This window comes from Sminthopsis crassicaudata, chromosome 2 (assembly GCF_048593235.1).
Source record: "Sminthopsis crassicaudata isolate SCR6 chromosome 2, ASM4859323v1, whole genome shotgun sequence".
Classification (NCBI taxonomy): Eukaryota; Metazoa; Chordata; class Mammalia; order Dasyuromorphia; family Dasyuridae; genus Sminthopsis; species Sminthopsis crassicaudata.
In genome coordinates, this window is record NC_133618.1 from 567,242,773 (window position 1) to 567,264,303 (window position 21,531).

At 40.2% G+C, this 21,531-nt stretch overlaps 1 protein-coding gene across 1 annotated transcript; it reads right to left on the reverse strand.

Annotated features, from left to right (window-relative positions):
• Nucleotides 1–610: 610 nt before the first annotated feature.
• On the reverse strand, nt 611–20,191 carry UNC45A (unc-45 myosin chaperone A). The gene is made up of 20 exons (XM_074295191.1): nt 19,279–20,191; nt 19,001–19,162; nt 18,307–18,343; nt 17,831–18,006; nt 14,980–15,072; nt 13,116–13,283; nt 12,248–12,416; nt 11,719–11,889; nt 8,806–8,977; nt 8,100–8,400; nt 5,825–5,919; nt 5,376–5,517; nt 4,573–4,713; nt 4,031–4,158; nt 3,754–3,820; nt 2,669–2,782; nt 2,393–2,508; nt 2,013–2,130; nt 1,380–1,535; nt 611–1,239 (listed from the first exon to the last, which is right to left on the reverse strand). Exons 1-20 carry the CDS (start codon nt 19,291–19,293, stop codon nt 982–984), a joined length of 2,799 nt encoding a protein of 932 aa, XP_074151292.1. The 5' UTR covers nt 19,294–20,191; the 3' UTR covers nt 611–981.
• Between the last annotated feature and the right edge of the window lie 1,340 nt (nt 20,192–21,531).

Genomic DNA, 21,531 nt, shown 5'->3' on the forward strand with positions numbered 1-21,531 from the left:
GTATAAAACACTTCTCTGCCCTGTCATCATTCTATTAAGATGGGATTTAGTGATTAATTTGCAGTATCTATAAGAAATATCTTTGACCTTTTACAGAACAATCATTAGGAAGATTGGGGCAAAAGAAAAGTTACTAGTTATTAGAGATACAGAAAGCAGTACACAGATAAAGGAAGAAGCAATAGCTCTGTAAAGCATTTGTTGTATACAACTGATGATAGTAATAAAAAGTGTAAAGTGAAAGTCCCTGCCTTCAAAAAGTTCATAGAAAAGGAAATTTAAAACTAATATATGGATGGAGGAATTAAAAACCTACTAATCTTGTCCTGGATGAATTAAAAAGGAAAGGGGATTTTTTTCATTCCTCAGAGAGAAGTGATGGCAGTGGTAGCTACTAGATCATGCCATATTCCTTGATGGAATAAGCTAGGAAATTCATCACTTGAACATATAAAAATTAGAAAAGGAGGGATTTTATATAACCTATATTTAACTTTCTTATGTAAAAACTTTTTTACGTATAGAGTATAGAGTAAATCTATTCATGAATCCATCCAGTACAATTCCAGGTACCAGAACACTTTCTTTTTCTATAAACAAGCCACAAGTGGAGAATTTCACACATTTTATTATGTTGTTGGAAGCAGGTGATGCTCACGCAGAAGTAGTCATCCTGGAATCCCTTTTAGGGTGCTGGAGAACCACAGGACTGATGGTAGTGATGGTCCACTCGCTGCCCTTCCCAGATACCCACATGTGATTGTCCCCTGGGGGAAACCTATTACATGCAGTTGTGGGCCAAAAAGCTGCCTTGTGACAGGAGGAAGCTAGACACTCTCCCTAATTTGGCTGCCTTTCCAGCCAGTAGTAGCTGCTTCTACATCTTTGTTCCATGTGCAGCAACAGGCACTTTATGCATTAAGCATGATGCAGAAGGTGAAGAACCAAAGGCTGAAAGGCTCTAATGACATGAACCCCAGCTCACTCTTCCTCCTTGTTGGGTTTGATAAGTCCATATTCCACGGCCTTTGCAAGACAGGCAGTTGCTGCCCTGGTGACTGGCCCTGCCTCACCCTTGGCCAGCACAGAGAGGATCTCCAACATCTCACTTTCCATTAGCTTCACTGCGATTTCCCTTGACGCCTCCACCATGTTCAGCACCACTACAGCACCACGGTGCTGCAGTTCCACGTTAGGACTCAAAAGCAGGGCTTGTAGGATCTCTAGCCAATGGGTTGTCTAGGAAACAGGAAAAAGACCTGGTGGTCACAAGTTAGCCCTGAGAGAGAAGGTGCCAACACAGAAGTGGGTTCTCCTCACTCTCACAGCACAGTAGACCTACAGGAGCCTACAAGTACTGAGCCTAGGACAACACTCACCACTTGGGTGATTCGTATGCAAAGAGGAGGCAGCAGGGAGGTCAGCATGGCGAGTCCGCCCGATGCTGCCCGGCGGAGCAGTTCATCTTCTTCTCCACTATACAGCACCAGTAACTTCAGTCGGTCATTACCTTCAGCCAGAAACAAATCTTGCACCTAAGATGGGAAAACTCGGTGAAGAATAACCAACAGCCTAGTGTAGTGAAAAGAGCATGCCTTCTTAAAAAAATAGTCAACTTTTATGTGCAGTTTACATAAATGATAGACTGGAAAGAATACTCACACTGGAGTTAGAAAACATTGGAGACCAGCAACTATAATCATCAGATTCATGCCTTGTGATGGGAGGCCAGATACCCTCCCTAAGTTGGCTGCCTTTCCAGCCAGGGATAGCTGCTTCTACATTTGTGTTCCACGTGCACAGGCACTGGGTGCATGAAGCACGATGCAGAAAGTGAAGAACCATAATATGATGGTATGACAATGTCTTTAGTGCCTCAGAGGTGTGTTTTCAGTACCAGAGACAAGGTATGTAAAAATCTTTTAATAAGCTATATAAACTTCAGCTCTTATTATGAGAACACCCTACGCATGGAATCTGTCATTTCCCTGCCTCTCCCTCTACAGCCTTACCTCCTTGCTCATGGCCATGTTGCACATGCACTCAGTGGCTGCTCGGCGGATCATTTCGTGATCCTCAAACATGTAGCCCTCAATCATTGGCACTGCCTTCTCCTTGAGGATTTTCTGCCTGTGGGAGCAGAGACCAGCAATTTGAAGGTCCCACCACATACATCCCTCTCTTATCATATTCAACTCAGTATTCCTAGGCCAGAGATTTTACTCAGTGGTAGTGAAAACCTCCATTTTCCAACAGAAGCTCATCATCACTTGCTAAAATTCAGAGATTTCAATTTCCTATTAGCTCTGGTTCATCAATGCAGCAGGATTTAAGTAAGCTAAAAAGCAAGAATAAGAGATTCACTTTGCTGACATAGGGACATTCATCTTACCTAAGCCTCTCACTGATCCCTGCAAGGTTGGTTAAAGCCATAAGTGCCTCAAAGTTCTGAAGTCCTGAGCAGTTGAGATGTAACAGGGAGACGAGGGGGCGGACAACCTCATAGACCTGAGACACAAAATACTGGCATGTTAGAGCTTTATTCCCTTACCTCAGAAAATATCTCTCTGGAGATACAATGAAGTAGGATTACATTAAGTGCATTACATTCATTCCAACACTGAAGGTGAAGAAGTTAAAGTAGAAAAAAGAGAGGAAAAAAACATACTCGTTCTCCAGGAAATGTCATTTCAGGGTTAGAGGTGATGGTGATCTTGGCAAGAGCCTGTGCTGCTTTAGTCTGCCCAATATCTGTGCCCTCCAGGGCAAGCGGCAGTAAAGCCTGAAAAGCAATATGGTCCCCCCAAAAAATGTTATTAGGAACTAAAATTCAAAGTTTAGGAAAATACCTTATAACTGTATGTGTTAATGTAAATATGCTATAAAATAACAGTTTACATTCAAGTATTTATGTCATTTGGTTTTGGAAACACATGATAATATCCTCATTTTAAGATGAGAAAAATGACAGAGTAAGTCAGCTGATCAGTGAAATAACAAGTATCAGACAAGACCTAAACCTAGTTCTGATTTTAAGACTTTCTTCTAGACAGAACACTTTATAAATGTACCAATAATAACTCCTTTTCAGTAAAGGGATAAACTTGAAATAGTTTTTTCAATACTGGTGGCTGGGTCTGCATTAATTTGTTCAAAATGTTTTTCAGTTCCTCTTATAACTTGGCAGAGATTTTCTTAAGATGCTTAATTGGGCTTAAGGATATAATCTTTGTTCAAGAAATCTAGCAAAATATGTTAGGGGTACAATGTACATTGTATATGGAAACACTCATTTTATTTGGTGATGACATTCAAATAATAAGCTACAAATGTATATGATCTACCATACAAATAAATGAAAGCTCACTGTTGAATACAGACTGAAATTATGCTCTTCAGTCAAGATTTTCTTGTTTTGGACCTAAGGCCAAAGTAAAATTCCCAGAACAAGGAGTAAGTATATTGTGATTTTCAAAGTTATGCAGTTTAACACAGAATAGAATTTTGGTAAGTTTCTGAACACGAAAAAGCCACACTGCAAAATGTTGTAAGAGTCATGAGGTCTTGGTCAAAAATGTTAATTTTGACCTCAGTTTCCTTGTGTGGTTTGTAAAAGACATGATGGTCTGAGAAGATCCCTTTTAACTGCTAAAATTCTGGCTCTATAAGCCTTTTTCTCTAGTAAATAGTGTCACTTTTACAGCTAATGGTCAAAGGTCAGCAGAAGAAAGTAACCACCCAATGGTAGCTTACCTTGCCCCCTCCCTGAGCAACAACACTCCCACGGTCTTCTGCTTCTTCTACCAGTGCTAGAAAGACCCTGTTGAGTAGAAACCTAATTCAGTCATAGCTTAGAGTGTGAGGCCTAATTTTTTTGTTCTTGTGCTAGCTAAACAGTCAAATGATCAGTTCTATTGAGTTTGACCCAAGCAAAGATTTTCTTGTGTGAGGAAATAAAACCCTAAGAATAGCTAACACCTAATCATCTCTTAGCCCTGAATGAGTTATCTATCCCTCTCCCCTGGAGCACCTGGAGAGCAGCTCTCGGCAGGAATTGGTGAGCACTGGATTTTCATTCTTCACCATGCATGTGAGAGCTGATACTACACCAGCTGTAAGCAACTTCTTTACTCGAGATCGAACAAAGCTTGGTTTATCCTGGGGAAAAATTAGAGTTCATCAGAAAACCACAACGAACAAATACCATATACAGCACCCCATTCTTAATGTCAATAGAGCTATTAAATACTAGTAAACAATTAAAAAGAAAAGAATTTAGTGATAATGAATTGTTAAACACGAATTACCAAAATAGAGAAATCTTTCCCAGTTAATCTTTAAAAACAGCAAACACTAATTTGTTTAGGATAATTTAACTTTTTGACGTTCCTTATTACCTTAACTACAAGTTGATAACTTTGAACCAACTGTTATTTCAAGATCTTTTTCAACTCTAAAATTCTTATGATTTGGGAATAATAGTGCCTAAAGTTAGGGATTCTGTATCCCTTTTAGCCTAATGCTCCTGTGATTTAAAATGCCCAACTGAGTCTCTCACTTGACCCCGCTCACCTTAGGGTGCTGCTCAGGTACGTGTTGTTTAGCATACTTAGCCAACTCCAACATCTGGGGGTCAGGTTCTTCATGGTCATAGCTATTGGTACAGTTCACTAATGTTGAGGCCACAGCAAAAAGTACTGACCTGTCCTCCAACTGCAAAGAACAGAAAAGGGATTTAACTAGATCTGTCTTTGGAGAAAATCCCTGGAGATTAACCACACAAAATACTATTTCAGAGGAAACATTTTTCAGATTAGAAAATGTTAGAAAACACTAGAAAAGCCACAAAAAGTCAGGTACAAAGTTCTACCCTTAGAAATAGGCATCGTTCATGTACTGCTTAATCTCTACATGTACTGCTTAATCCAAAATTCAACTAAGAAAAATCGGGTCACCCTTTTAGCAATTTCTTTGTGCCCAAAAATAATATTAATTTATTATTCCCAAAGGGAAAAATGGTCTCAGGTTTTTATAAAAGTAAACATTAGTTTACTATCCTCATCAATAGTAGTCCAATTTCTAAAATTTCTTGAGTTGCATACAATGGAAACTAAAAGAGCACCTTATTCAACAGAGTAAAACTACCTTAGGAGAATGGCTTCTGTTTGCTAGATTCCAAAAACAGTAGCCAAAAATACTTTGTTAAGTCTTGCTAGAAGAGACATAATATAATCCTTCCATTAATTTCAAGCCAGCCAAGCAAGGGGGGAAGGGGAGGGAGGAAGGAGGGTGAGATTGAAGTAATTCTGGGAAGAGAATGAACAAGTTCTTGTATGGAAGCTCCTCAACACTGCCAGGCTGAAAACTTAGATTACCTTACTGAGCTGGAACATGGCCTTCAAAGCTGCTTCATCTTCTACAAACTCTTCTTTCACATCTGCATCAAAAGTCAAGTAGGCAAGGCCCTCCACTGCCCAGCGCCGTGTGCTTGAATCAATTCCATCATTACACAACCACCTGGAGGTAATAGGTAAAGAGACCATCAATAAATTCAGTTTGAGTTAAGATTTACGAGGAAAACCCAAGCATATCTGGTTTATGTATTCTAATGCTCTTAGAGGGGGTTTGTCTACAACAGACAAATATATGAAATAGAAAGATTGAAAAGCTTTAAAAAAAAAAAAAGGATACAGAAGACTGTCTTGTCTACATTCGTGTCACTCTTCAACAAAGATCTATAACCCTATTCTTTCCATAAAATTTATTTAACTAAGCTGGATTGAATGGGCAATGACACTTGGATTCATAAACCTGTCAAACTCACTTTCGACACTGCTTGGCCAGCTTAAGGGTGGAGCCTTCTGCAAACTGCTTCATGCTAAAATCAGTTCCTCCAGCTGATCCTAGCTTACAGAGCCCCTGAAAGAATAAAGAAAATACAATTTTTGATAGGCTCTATGGGATATAGGAAGGGATTTGCCTATTCTATTTCAGTCTTATAAAACTTTTGAGGTGCTTATTGGGGTGTTCTATGACATTTCCTTGAAGATCAAAGAGACCAAAAGGTTTTACAAAACCTAAGAAGTCTGCTATCACAAATCATCAGCACTTGATGTCATTCATTTTGGTAGGATATTCATTCAGGTGTCTAAAAGATACCCTATAGTGGGTATCTAGAGGAGAAGAACTCGGTTGTCAGCAATTGTAGGTCCTGTATCCACAACTTCCACTTGCCTTTTTTTTTGTTTTTTGATGAGGCAATTGGGGTTAAGTGACTTGTCCAGGGTTACACAGCTAGGAAGTATTAAGTGTCTGAGATCAGTGTATCCACAACTTATATAGCATTCAATCTTAGTTCTAAATACACGGCACTAACTTTCCCTTTAAAAACTACCAGTTTTTAAGTTGAATGGATGCCCATCAATTGGAGAATGGTTGGGTAAATTATGGTATATGAAGGTTATGGAATACTATTGTTCTGTAAGAAATGACCAACAGGAGGAATACAGAGAGGCTTGGAGAGACTTACAGCAACTGATGCTGAGTGAAATGAATAGAACCAGAAGATCGCTGTACACTTCAATGCTGTATGAAGATATATTATGATGGAAGTGGATATCTTCAACATAAAGAAGATCCAACTCACTTCTAGTTGATCAATGATGGACAGAAATAACTACACCCAGAGATGGAACACTGGGAAGTGAATGTAAATTGTTAGCACTACTGTCTAGCTACCCAGGTTACTTATACCTTCGGAATCTAATACTTAATGTGCAACAAGAAAATGGTATTTACACACATATATTGTATCTAGGTTTTACTGTAACACATGTAAAATGTATGGGATCGCCTGTCATCGGGGGGAGGGAATGGAGGAAGGGGGGCATAATTTGGAAAAATGAATACAAGGGATAATATTAAAAAAAAATTACTCATGCATATACACTGTGAAAAAAAAATTCCCAAAACAAAAACAAAAACAAACTACCAGTTTTTGGCCTGGAGATTTGTGGGAATAGAAACTCCAAATAAATTCTGAATAATAAACCTGTAGAAAGCAAATACCCCAGAAGAAGAATGACTAGATTTAGTTATTTTTTAAAAATTAATTTACAGTTACAGATAGCTTTAGCTCTTTCAAAATTAGCTATCTTTATTTAAATAACTATTTAAAAAATAAAGCAAAAAAAAAGCTTTAGCTATCTTTAGATCTTTTGTAAATATAATCTCATTTGGCCCTTACAATAATTCTGGGAGAAGCAAGATAAGTTTTACTGTCCTCATTTTACAAATAGAACTGGCTCATTATGAGGTGAAACAACCTGTGTAAAGTAATACTAATGAGAAGAATGAAGATCTGAATCCAGACTTTATGATTTTTTTCCCCTACACTAACAGTTATTAATCTGAGATAGATGGACTTCCATGGAAACTATGCAGAGATTTCATGGGAGGTGAGGAGGATGGTGAAAAATTACATCTTTAACTTCAATATAATTGGTTTACTTTGTATTTTCCTGTCTTGTATACTTAAAAATATTATTCTAAGAAATTCTAAAAAATACTCTAAGAAATAAGCTGTTCTGAACTGTAACGGAGCCCATCATATAAGAATGTTTAAAAACTGCTCAATGCTAATGTTGCCTATATATACTAAAAACATCCAGATACTAATATTGGGAAAAATAACTCCCCTCACAAAAGCTGCTCCTGGTGAAGACTTGATTCATCTAAAACCCAGTATGTGTTTTTACCTTTACCACAAAACCTTCCTGGCTAACCCTAACTTTCCCTTTCACCATTGTAGCATTTATTGCTCTGCCTCAGTCAGAATACCTAAGTTCAAATCCCAACTTTGTCACATACTAATTGTGTTACCATGGGCAGGCCATTTCACCTTTCTGAAATTGTTTCCTTAGGCATAAAATGGGTTATGATCTTTAAATGACATTTGGTTTAATTATTTTGCAATGTTATTTTTTTTAATGGATGTCTCCCTAGCTATATTGTCAGGTTCTTGAATAAATATATATTAATACATATTTGATGAAAGTGAAAACAGGATTGTTTCTCCCATTGCCAGAGTCCAGCCTCACCACTAGGGCCCGAATTCTGATGCTGTCCTTTTCACTTCGCTTGTAAAGATCCTTAAGAAGGGAAACACCATTGGCAGTAATAAATGAGGCCCGCTTAGCCTTGCCAGCTGCGTAGATCAATGCCTCCACAGCTACCAGCTGTTCTGCCTCATTTTCCGAGGCACACAGGGCAATCACACTCTCCATGACACCACTCAGTTCCAGGGCCCGGTTGCCAGCTTCACAAGGGCCCTGCAGGAGGCAGGAGACCGTCTGAATAGCCCGTAGCTTCCCTTCCAGCCCTCGGCCCTCGAACCAGCTCCTGGGGAAAAGAGATCTGATGGTCATGTGCAGACCAGAGCTCCCCCATTTTGTTATTCCTCCCTGAATAATCTTCTAGATTACTCCTTTATTATGAGGATCCTCAGAGAAGAGGACACTTGAACAATAAAAGTAAGAAAAAAATAGGAATGTGAAAGAACTTTGGCTCTAACTATGGTGGCTTAGTCATCTAAGAATCTAAGACAGACCATCTACTTCTAGACATGACACAGACATAAAAGATGAACATCTTCTGAAGTCAAAAAAAGAAACTTCTCTGTCATGAAGTTATGCGGAGATGGGGACATGAACCTGGGGTTATTTTCTAGACCCTGCTATTCTCTTCCAAAGCTACTCTACACTTAAAGCCCTGCCCCGGGAAATACGTTTGTGAATGTTTTCTTACTTGATGTAACTTTCACAGAGTCGGTGGAAATTTTCTCTCTCTGCATCACACTTCAGATCATCAAAGAGCTTATTAAGGAGAACGGAAGCACTCATCCGGCTATTCTCTGTCACAGCAATATCTCCAGGAGAATCCTGAACTGAACCTCCCACTTCCAGAATCTTTTTTAAACCTGAAAAGGACTTTATTTAGACACAATTGCTGACTGTATAAGGTCATAAGGAATAGATTTCCACATAGCAAGCTGGAGTGGCAGAGACATTGTTTCAGGAAGGAACGCTGCACAAGTTTGGAAACACACAGATTGGCAGGCACTGGAAACAGTAGTTCTGGCAAAGCCAGAATCACAGTAAAAAGACAACAATGGAATTTCCATTAATACAATTGAATATAACACTTAAAAAGTTCCTTATAATCTCCTACCTTCCTAGTCTTCTTATATTTTATTCCCACGGTCTACTTGAATATAACACTCCATTTCTTACCTCTGTGCCTTGGAATTAGCCATCCCCCATGCCCAGAATGTTTTCTTTCTTAGTCCTTTGCCTCTTAGTTTCCCAGGCATCCTTCAAGATGCAGATGAAATTCAACCTTCTTCAGGAGGCATTTCCCAGGTTCCCCAGCTACCAAGGTACTCAGATTTCTTTCCATTTACTCTGTATGTACCTTGTGTGTATTTAGTTATTTACAAGTTTTCTTCCACTCTAGAATTAAGTTCCTTGAGAGCAGGAATTGTTTTTTGCTTTTCTTCAAATCCAGCCCTTACCACAATGTCTAATACAGGGTAATAAATGCTTATTGCCTTCCTTATTGATTTGGGATGGAAAATTCCATGAGTATCCAGAGAGAAAGCTCTATGGAGAGATATGGATCAAAGCAAAATATTGTCACTTTTTGTTTGTTTTTTTCTTTCTCATGGTTTTTTATTTTTTGACTTAATTTCTCATCACAACATGCCATATATGGAAACATATTTAAAAGAATTGCACTTATCTAACCTCCATCAGATTATTTCTTGTCTTTGGGGAGAGGGAAGCTAAGGGAAGGAGAGAGAAAAATTTGGAATACAAAGTCTTAAAAGGGTAAATGTTGAAAATTATCTTTACAAATATTTGGAAAACAAAATACTATTGAATTATTTTTAAAAATACTTATTGCCTGACTAAATAAAATACAAAACATTTATAGCAATACTTAAAATGTAATTATTATTGACATCTTTTGTTTTTATATCATCTTCATTTCTTCTTTTTATTGAAGTTTTTTGTTTTCAAAACATATGCAATTTTTTTCAACATTGACCCTTGGAAAAATCTTGTGTTCCAATTTTTCCTCCCCTTTCTCTCACCTCCTCCCCTAGATGGCATGTAATCCAATATGTTAAATCCAAAATAGGCATACATAGTTATACAATTATCTTGCTACATAAGAAACATCTGATAAAAAAAAAACCCAAAAAAACAAAAACAAAAAAATTCAAGCAAACCACAACAATAAGAGTGAAATACTATGTTTCCTATCTATCCAGTTTCTCTATCTGGGTGTGGATGTCTCTCATCATCACAAGATCATTGGAGCAGACCTGAATCATTTCAATGTTGAAATATCTATTAGAACTGATCATTGTATAATCTTGTTATTGCTGTGTACAATGATCTCCTAGTTCTTCTCACTTCACTTAGCATCAGTTCACGTAAGTCTCGCCAGGCCTCTCTAAAATCATCCTGCTGATTGTTTTTTATAGAACAATAATATTCGATAACATTCATATACCATAACTTATTCAGTATTCCCCAATTGATGGGCATCCAGTTCCCAATTTCTTGCCACTACAAAAAGGGCTGCCACAAACATTTTTGCACATGTGTTACATTCATTTCAGGAAACTGTCTTCTAACAAAATAACCAAAAAAGCAGTTCAACAAACTAACCATCATACCAACTGAATTTGACAGCACATGCCATGTTCTACAACTACTATCTCCTAATTTTGGTCAACCAAGGAGGAAGGGACATTTCCCTTCCCTTCTTCATAGATCAGCCAGGTTATGATAATAATACATTCCATTTACATTATTTGTTCCTTCCATTTACATTATTGTAGACATTGCATATAACTAAAAACAAATTAGATAGCCATCAACTGGGGAATGGTTAAACAAATTGTGGTATATGAATGGGATGGATATTACTGTGCTACAAGAAATAATGAATATGAAAAATTCAGAAAAGCATAGTAAACATTTAAACAGATATAGAGAAAACCAGGTAATAAATACACATAATATAAATGGAAAGTTTTTTCAATTGTATGTTTTATTAGTTATTTACATACTCTTTAAAACAGTTTTATTTTTCTGAGTACATGTAAAGATAGTTTTCAACATTCTTTTTTTTAAAACTATGTATTCTGGATTTTCTCCCTCCTTCCTTTACCTCCTATCTCCCCAAGACAGCAGATCTTGTTTAATAAGCAAATAAGTTAAAATATATGCAAATGGAAAAAAAGATTTTAAAAAAGAAACTAAAGGTTATATAATTTTAATGACCAATTTTGGCCCCAAAGAAGTGAATAAAAATGTTCTTTCCTTCTTTGTAGAGATAGGGGCATATGCTGTCAGAATTGGGGTTTTTCTGATCAATGTTTTTGCCCATGTTCCTTCAACCCTCCTTTAAATTTTTCATTATAAGAATGGCATCTGTTTGAAAATGAAGGCAATATAAAAACAAAATATAATGTTACAATTTTTTTCAATTAACAAAACATTATTATATAAGCTTAAATTATTATTATTACTAGCAATACCCAGCTCAGGGTTAGACAAGAAAGACTATCAGCTGACCTTATATAAGCAAAAAGGACAGATACCAAACAGACTATCAAAGAAATTTCTCTAAATTTGAATCTCTTACCTTGGTCAATGACCCAAAGAGTGAGGCTATTGTTGGGATCTCGAAGTGACTTCCGAGGAACCACCTTAATCAGGAGAGTTAAGGCGTTATCTCGACCTTGGGCTGAAACGCCCACTTCAGTCAGTAACTCTAAAAGGTTACTGATCAATAACTTCAGTTCCCTAGAAGGATCTGCAAAAACAAAAAAATGTTCAATAGTGCATAGTAGTCAATGTGAATGCTATACTTATGAAACAACCTAGTAAAGAGGCTAAGAGGAAAAAGAAAAGGGTAGAGAAAGGGAACTAATAGGACAGAATGTGTATTGTTGAGATCTGGACATATCTCCATTTCTGTTAAGGGCCTTTGTTTCTCCCAGAGCTCTCTTATTTGGTTCTCAAGTTCCCCTTATTGCTTAGAACTCCAAGCAATGAGTTATAATCAGGACACATCCATAAGTATATCTATACCATCAAGTGGGCTCTTTATATAATCTATAACAATGAAGCACCATGGGGGAAAAAAACCAAATAAAAACTGATTGACTCACCCACAATGATAGCACCTTCTTTTCCTCGGAAACCTTTCTTTACTCCTTCCTTGAGAGCATCAAACATGACTTGCAGTAGGTGGCAAGTAGCAAGGGACACTGACTGGTTCTTGACCCCAAGCATAGCCACTACTCGACGAGTGCCCAGCACACTTAGGGTTGCTACTGTCTATAACAGAAGAAACAAGTACTTCAGTTTGAGAACCATTCCTATTAATAGTCCTTACTATAAAATAAAAGGTCATGACAAATCAAGAAATCTTAGAAAAAGTCTGGTCTAAGTGAAGACAAAAGTGAGAACTGTCCTGAGTGTAATGCTACCAAAATATATTAGGATTATTCTGTAAATACAGGTTTTCAAAAAAAAAAAAAAAAAATTTCAGGGCAGTTCTATAATGGTTCCTTGCTACTCTATTTCATGTAGGCTTTCCTGTTTCCCAGCATCTACTTCAGTTTCTTTCTCCCAGGGATGCTATGCAACAACTAGCACACTATTTAGATGAATGCCAGGCCAAAGAACTCCTTACTCCTCATCTCAGTCACCAAAATTTCAGATTAGCCCTAGAGATCTGGAGTTAAATAAGAGATGATCTCTCTAGTCCAGAGGTCTGGATGAGCCCCCTAACAAGTCTACTCTTGGATATTACTGAAGTTGAAGTTGGGACAGGGCAAGTTTTATAAATTCTAACCTAGAATGAACTTGAAACTGAAATACAGAAACAGTTCAAACTTGTTTTAATAGCTTATCCTAAGGAACACATCAACCTATCTCCATTCTCAGTCCACTTGAACATTTAGGAGAACTCTCTGATTAAGAGAAGCAGTTAATTTAGTTAAGTACAGTTTTCAATAATTTCTCCATACTTACCCGTGACTGATGCTCAGAGCATATTCCAACCAATGTGCGTAGAGCTGCTAACATCAGGTCTGTCTCTCCTGTGTCTAAAAGGCGTTGTAAGAGCTGGACCCCATTACTCTGGAAGATTCTCTCAGCCCCAGCATCTTCTCGTGCTAGTACAACAAGATTTTGAGAAGCCTATAGCAAAGGAAAAAGAAAAAATATTCAAAATTTAGTCCACGGATCCAAGGATCCCAGCAGCCTAGAAATAACCACAGGCCAGAAGCAGGATTGTGCAGTACAAAGTGCTAGACATTGGGAGATATAGGTTATGTTCTCTCTTCACATCAAACTCTACAGACCAACCAGGAGATCATATCCTTCCTTGAATTACAGGAATTACTGGTAGCTTCTTCCCCCAAGTATTTCCTGAAATCTTCTGTCTTTCCAAAATAGCTCTTGTACTCTATATATCTCTTATCTCTACCTATACTTGACAATTGCCCTCTTTTGCATTAGGTAAATAAAGGATGAAAGTAGTTAAAGAGAGAAAAATGATTTTTAAAACTTTTTTAAAATTAATAAATTAAATTTAATAGATTTAAAAAATTATTGTAGTTTTTTTATTTACAAAACGTATGGTAAATTTTCAACACTAACCCTTGAAAAACTTGTTCCAAATTTTCCCCTCCTTCCCCCCACCCCCTCCTCAGATGGCAGGTAATCCAATGCATGTTAAATATGTTAAAGTATATGTTAGGGGCAGCTAGGTGGCACAGTGGATAGAGCACCAGCCTTGAACTCAGGAGGACCAGAGTTCAAATCTGGTCTCAGACACTTAAGACTTCCTAGCTGTGTGACCCTGGCAAGTCACTTAACCCCAGCCTCAAAAATAAATAAATAAATAAATAAAATAAAGTATATGTTAAATACAATATTTGTATATATATATATATATATATTTATACAGTTATCTTGCTGCACAAGAAAAATCGGATCAAGAAAGAAAAAACCTGAGAAGGAAAACAAAAATGCAAGCAAACAATAATAGAAAGAGTGAAAATGCTATCCTGTGGTCCACATTCATTTCCCATAGTTCTCTCTCTGGGTGTAGATGACGCTTTTCATTACTGAACAATTGGAACTAGTTTGAATCATCTCACTGTTGAAGACAACCATGTCTATCAGAATTGATCTTTGTATAGTCTTGTTGCCGTGTATAATGATCTCCTGGTTCTGCTCATTTCACTTAGCATCAGTTCATGCAGGTCTCTCCAGGCCTCTCTGAAATCTTCCTGCTGGTTATTTCTTACGGAACAGTAATATTCCATAACATTCATATACCATAATTTATTCAGCCATTCTCCAACTGATGGGCATCCACTCAGTTTCCAGTTTCTAGCTACTACAAAAAGGTCTGCCACAAACATTTTTGCCCATATGGGTCACTTTCCCTTCTTTAAGATCTCTTTGGGATATAAGCCCAGTAGTGCTGGATCAAAGGGTATGCACAGTTGGATAATTTTTTGAACATAGTTACAAATGAGAAAAATAAATTTGATGTACTATTTTGCCTTCTAAAAGGAACCCACTATCTCCTTTGGGAAAGTATTCAAAGGATACTCAAACCAAAAGCCCAGTAATAATCTCTGCCCTCAGCTCTACTATGATAAACCAGATCAGAAAGAGACATGTAGCGGAGAACCAATTTATCCATTATTAGACATTGGAGAGGAATAAACAACAAAAAGTAAAACTTCTGGAATTGAGGCTACCAGTTATCCAAATATCTTAAGAAACAATATACAGATGTCAAAAGCACCCATGGCAAACTCTAATATGAAAAGAGCACTGGACAAGTTTTGCCCCAATATTGACTGTATCAGGTTTATACCTTCTGTTTTTTTTCAGTGCCTTTCTCTTCTGGATCCAGTAAAATCTGAAACATCTGATCCACTTTAGCATCTGTTGAAGACATGTACCGAACCTGGAAAAACCAAGAAAGCACAGAGAAAGTCACTCTTGCATAGTTCTTGGATGAAGGATAGATATCTACCTCTCCTACTACTTTTCCAATCCAGTATCCTTTAATCCCTTCCTTTAAGGAGCCTACTTAAGCATCTCCACTGCTAGGAATGACCACCAGGTTAAACTGGTTCTTTAAATAAGAAAATGTTTGCCTACCAGACCCTCTCAGACATTATAGGGGCTCCTTTTCCTTATAGGTCACACATCCTACTAAACAATAGCAACTTGTATTTATGCTGAAGTAGGATATTATTAGCAGGAAGATTATTGTTTAGTTCTCTTGCAACCTTCATACCTATGTGTGACAAAGTCTAAGTAAGAATAATAGAATCATTACCTACAGTAAATATTTTTAATGGATGCTCAAAGAGGTCTTATAACTTAGAACTCTAAAAAAAAGAGATGAATATGGGTAAAAGTATATTACTACAAATATCTCCTTAACTTTGATCATTTAGTTTGCCTTGTTTTTTCATTTTTATCTATGAAAGTACTTTTAGTCCTAGGTACTCCCCTATGGTTTTCCTTTTGTCATGATCTTTGCATCGGAAATAAAAGAACAAAAACAGAGATGATAATCTAGGTTAAGTCAGAAGTTACTAAGATAGCACCCAGTTGCCCCTGATGAATTCAAGTTCTCTGACATAGATGAACTACCCAGTTGGGTAATGAAAAAATGGTGATAATCAAGCCACTGCCAATAATATTTGACAAGATCAAAGGTTTGGTAAAATATAAGCCAATGAGCTCAACTTTTAATGCTGGGAAATTTTGGAACAGATCATTAATAAAATGATTAGTGAATGTCTGACATAGAAAGCAGTGATTACAAAGCAAGGAGCATAGCTTCATCAAGAGTAAGTCATACTGGACCAACCTAATTCCCTTTTAACAGGGTTACTAAACTGGATCAAAGGAATGCTACAGATGTAATATACCTAGCTTTTAGCAAGCATATGATAAGTATTGCATTCTGTTTTTGTGGGGGGGAAAAAGGAAGAACTGATTTATATGATAATATAATTAGATCTAGAAGTGCTGGAGAAGCAGTATGGCACAGCAGATAAAGAGCTGGTCTGAAAAACAGGAAGTTCCATGTTCATGACTTACCTGTGACATATACTGGCTATATGTCCCCTGGGCAAGTCACAACCTATCAGTATTTTAGGTAACTCTCTAAATTTGTAAGTTGCAGAGAAGGTAGTGATTGGCAGTAGTAGAAGTTCCCTGTTTCAATTAAATCACAGGCCTACTCTCTATACCTAGCCAGAACTCAAAAAGTTATCTTTAATCTTTAATGATTCAATGTCAACTTGGATGTTTCCAGATATTATGAGTGTGAACCTGTTCTAATGAATTTTTATAAATGTCTTGACTAAAGGCATAGATGATAGGTTCAACAAAATTACATATGCTGGCTGGGATAATTAACACACTGGATGACAAATTCAGGATCCAAAGAGATACAGAGCATTGGTCTGAATCTAAAATGGTCAATTCAATGGAGGTAAATGTAAATTTTCACAATTAAAAATCAACTTCACAAGTACAATACAAGGAGGCATGGTTAGACACTAGTTCATATGAAAAATATAAGAGTTGGGGTGGGAATTTGATGTAATGAAAGCTCAAAATGAGTTACCAGCAGTGTGATATGGCAGTCTCTAAATTTAATGTGAACTTGGGCAACATTAAGTGAGGTATAGATTCCCAGAATGAGAGTCTTTGTACTTATCAAAGTACTTATCAAAGTGGAGTACTGTATTCAACTATAGGTGCTACAGTATAAAATACATATTGATAAACCAGAGAGTATCAGTCAAGATGAGGGCAATAAAGAAAGTGGAAGGCCCTCAGTCTATACTGTAGGAAAGAACTGGGGAAGTTTAGTTTAAGGAGAAGATTCAGAGAGGAAATGATAGCTATATTCAAGTACTTGGAGGGCTATCAAGAAGAAGAGTGATCAGATTTCTTCTGACAGCAGAATGAGGAACAATGTATGAAAATTATAAAAAGAAGCAAATTTATACTTGTCAGGAAAAAAATTTTCTTGGGGCAGCTAAGTAGCATAGTGGATAGAGCATCAGCCCAGAAGTCAGGAGGATCTGAGTTCAAATCTGGCCTGAGTCACTTAAAACTTCCTAGAGGTGTGGCCCTGGGTAATTGCCTGGGGGGGGGAGGTAAAGAAGAAGGGATGGAGAGAGGAAGGGAAGAAGGGAGGGAGGAAGAGAGGAATGGAGGAAGGAACTTCCTAAAATTCAGACCTGTCCAAAAATATAATGGGCTGCCTCAGGAAGCTGTAGGGTCTTTCTCCTTGAAAGTCTTCAAGCATAGGGTGGATGTCCATTTATCAGATATGTTATAGATAAAATTCTTTTCAGATATGACTATATTAAATGGATGCTGAAGTTCCTTTTCACTCTAAAATTCTATGATTCTGTCACTCTAATAATCAAGAAATATACAGAAGACCCTGATTTAGCACTGCAAAGCATACAAAGATTGTGTAAACAGATAGTTTCTGCTCTCTTGCAGTTGGCAGTCCGGGAGAAGATATAAGACAAGTATACAAATAATAAGGATGTGAAAACTTATCATACTTAAAATTCAGAACTACCTTGAGGACTTATGTTCAGCTTCTGATTCACTGTGACCCCCAGATCTTTTCCTACCATGCCACGTTTGCAGTCATTTCCCCTCTGTAATCATTTCCATACCTTCTCTTGAATGTGGCCCCCTAGACTCCGTAGGGCCTCCTGGAAGACTTTGTTCTTGGGTTCCAGGCTCACACACCTCTGCAGGTCAAGGATGGCCTGATCAAGGCGGCCCAGTTTCTCTAGTGCTTGACTCCGTCGAAAAAGCGCTTTCACGTCCCCACCGTCGGTCGCAATGGCTGAGCACAAATAGGAGTTGTGTCAGCACTCATGAGGCCACCGTGTCCAGAGAAGAGCATCAAGGAAAGATCTCAAGGGCCAGAAGTGGAAGGGGACTGATGCAGGGCTTGGCACTTCAGCATCAGAAAAGGTGAGGCAGCTGCAGAAAAGGAAATGCCCCAGGAAGTGGGAAAGAGAGAAGAAAAGTGTGGTCCTAGGAGCGGAGAAAACCTTGTGACCAGCACCGGCCCCCACAGATACAGTGAATCTCTTTCCTAAGAAAAATGCCACAGCCTGATAATAAAGACTCATTTGCCTACCTTTGGATGCATCAGCTTCAGCTTTGGAATAATCTTCCTATAGAATAGAAAAACGATGAAATTACTCATTTAATTTATTAGAAGAAAAAGTAACTGGGTGCTAAGCTTTGGGGGTTGGAGGGATGATGGAAGGGACGGGCAAGGGGAACTGCTTTGTCTTTTACTAGACAAGCAGCGCTATCTACAACAGTATCGGAGCCTCAGTTTCTGTTTGTTACAAATGGAGCTGGAGAAGGGCGAACGGCCAGGTAATTGATCAGGGAGTTCTCTTTAGGACCAGATCTGAGCGATCTCCAAACCTAAAGCCCAAAGTCCCTTAGTGCGGTAGAAAGAGCTTTTAGTTTCAGCTCCGCCACTAAAGCTCTGGAACCTTGGTCAGATTTTTTCACTTCTCTGGGCCACAGTTGCCACATCTTTAGAACGACAGTCCGGACTGCCCGCTCTCCGAGACCCCTGCTAGCTCTGGACTTCACTAGCTCGATTTTCTCCCGGAAGACTGCGCACTGGCAGCTCCCTTGGCCAAGCAGTGCAATGACGAGCTCGGAATTCGGAGCTGGACGGCACTTTAAAGGTCCAAAGCGACCAAGGAACTTGTCTCTGCGGCAGAGGCGCGTCCTCCTTAACTTCGGAGCCTGCCTTCTGAGCCCTGCACACAGTGGGTGCCTCACGCTCCGCGGGCCCGGTGGTCACTCACCAACTTGAGGTGGCAGGCGGCCCGGTTCCGATGCAGCACGGCCTGCTCCTGGGGAGTGGCTGCCAGGCTGAGGGCCATGGTGTAGGAGGACAGGGCTCCCGCATAGTCCCCGCCCTTGAAGAGCTCGTTGCCTTCCTCCCGCAGAGGCGCCGCCGGGCTCACCTGGGGACGGAGAGGAGACTGAGCAGCGGGGGGCCGGGAGAAAGAGGGAGAGATGGGCGACCATGGCCAGGTGGAGTTGGATCAGTCCGGGAAACCTAAGGGCCCGCGGCACTCACCTCGGCTCCTTCCATCGCGCCGCTCACAAAGTGCTGAGGTGCAGACAGACAGTCGCCCGAACCTTGCAGGAATCCTCGCCCCGCCCTCTCTTGGCACGCAGTGGGCGTGAGCGCTCCCCACCGGGTTAAGTAGCGCGCGCGTAGAGCTCGTCTCGGCCCCGCCCCACTCGGGCCCCACAGCGCCGGAAGTGGCGCCTGTACGGGATTTCTCTCGCCGCACGCACGGGCGCGCACGTATAGTCCCCAGAGCGCGCCGGAGCGAGGGCGCGCCTGTCGGGAGTCCTCGCTTCCCCGCTCCTCTCCCTCAGGGAGCGGAACGCGCCCGTCGGCCGCCTCGGCCCCACCCTGCTCGGGTGCGAAGCTGGTGCCGCGGCGCTCCGCGGCCTCTGTACTTTTCCACCGCTTCCCTCCGGATTCCCGTACGCCGCGTCTGACGGCTGGCGCGGCCGGAGGTGTGCGGCTGGCGGCCCCGGCCTCTGTCCCAGCAGAAGTGCAGGAGGTCCGTGGTCATGAGGGCCGCGAGGAGCAGGCTGTAGAGGCCAAGCGCCACGAGCGGGCCCGGACCCCTGCGGGAAGGGGAGACAGAAGAAATGCGGAGTCGAGCGCCCGCCCGCTGGCCGGCTGGCCTTGGTCTCCCCGCGCCGGGACGGGGTGCGTGCGGCCGCCGGAGCCGGAGCCCCAGCCTCCCTGTCTGAGTCAGAGTCGGGTCAGCACTGTCCCCATTTTGCAGATGAGGGACGAGTTAAACGACTGGCCCCTGGTCATACACCTGAGAAAGGTGTGTGTGGGGCGCCAGCCCGGGGCTTCATGTCAAGTCCGGCGCGCTGACTCCTCATCTGTAAAGTGAGGGCGTCAGGACTAGTGATCCCTAAGTTTCCCTCAGCCTCTGGGATTCTGAGAAGGCCTCGGCTGTTTCCCGCTGCCGGAGCCCCTCCGATTACATCACTGCAAAGGCTTTCATTGCCATATTAGGCTCGGTTTTTCTCCTCTGGAACTAAAGAACCACAGGACCTTAGATTTATCAATCAGACATAATAAAATCTGGACCAGTTTTTTACTTGAATGTTACAAATCTCAGAGTTTTCTAGCAACACCTCTTCCTCAACCCGAGAACTGGACTCGGCGGAAAGGGCTTGAGCCAAATAAACTATCCCAAGGGAAGTGACCGAGGGATTTAGCCCAATAGGTGAGAGCTGACCTTCGGTGTGAAGGTCCTCCAATTCCAATAAACGGGAATGGAGTTACGGGACAAGAGGCTGCAGTCAGGAAACGGGGACCTAACCCTGCCACTATCAGAGACCGTGGCCAAATTCAGTTTGGGGAGTAGTTACCTCCAACTCCCTTACTTCCGGCTGGTGTGGTTTACTTACTGCTCTTAGATGGAAGTTAGCAACTCCCTTCCAGAAGAGGACCCCTAACTCTGAACTTTTTTCCCCCTTCCTGATGCATCTCATGTCCTTTAAGCCTCTATGCCCTCTACTGTCATCTAACTTGACTTTTCCATCTACCCCTGAAGCAGAATCTTTCTGACTTCCAGCTCTCTCTCTCTCTCTCTCTCTCTCTCTCTCTCTCTCTCTCTCTCTCTCTCTCTCTCTCTCTCTCTCTCTCTCTCTCTCTCTCTCTCGCTCTCGCTCTCTCTCGCTCTCTCTCGCTCTCTGTCTCTTTCTTTCTTTCTTTTTTCTTTCTTTCTTTCTTTCTTTCTTTCTTTCTTTCTTTCTTTCTTTCTTTCTTTCTTTCTTTCTTTCTTTCTTTTTCTTTCTTTCTCTTTCTTTCTTCTTCTTTCTTTCTTTCTTTCTTTCTTTCTTTCTTTCTTTCTTTCTTTCTTTCTTTCTTTCTTTCTTTCTTTCTTTCTTTCTTTCTTTCTTTCTTTCTTTCTTTCTTTCTTCTTCCTTCCTTCCTTCCTTCCTTCCTTCCTTCCTTCCTTCCTTCCTTCCTTCCTTCCTTCCTTCCTTCCTTCCTTCCTTCCTTCCTTCCTTCCTTCCTTCCTTCCTTCCTTCTTCCTTCTTTCCTTCCTTCTCTCTCCCTTCCTCCCTCCCTTCCTCCCTGCGTCCCTCTCTTCCTTCCTTCCTTCCTTCCTTTTCTGAAGTAATTGGGGTTAAGTGACTTGCTTAGGATCACACAAGCAGGAAGTGTCATATCTGAAGCCGTATTTGAATTCAGGTCCTTCTGACTTCAGGGCTAGTGCTCTACCCATTACACAAACTAGCTGCTCCAACTTCTAGGCTTTTTAATCTGCCTTGCTACTAGTTTTTA

Excerpts from the sequence above, each read along its gene's own strand:
- UNC45A (XM_074295191.1), bottom strand. Across the intron at positions 3,821-4,030 it reads TGCCGAGAGCTGCTCTCCAG|GGTCTTTCTAGCACTGGTAG; the intron begins GTGCTCCAGGGG and ends TCTACTCAACAG. Across the intron at positions 2,509-2,668 it reads TGACATTTCCTGGAGAACGA|GTCTATGAGGTTGTCCGCCC; the intron begins GTATGTTTTTTT and ends TTTGTGTCTCAG.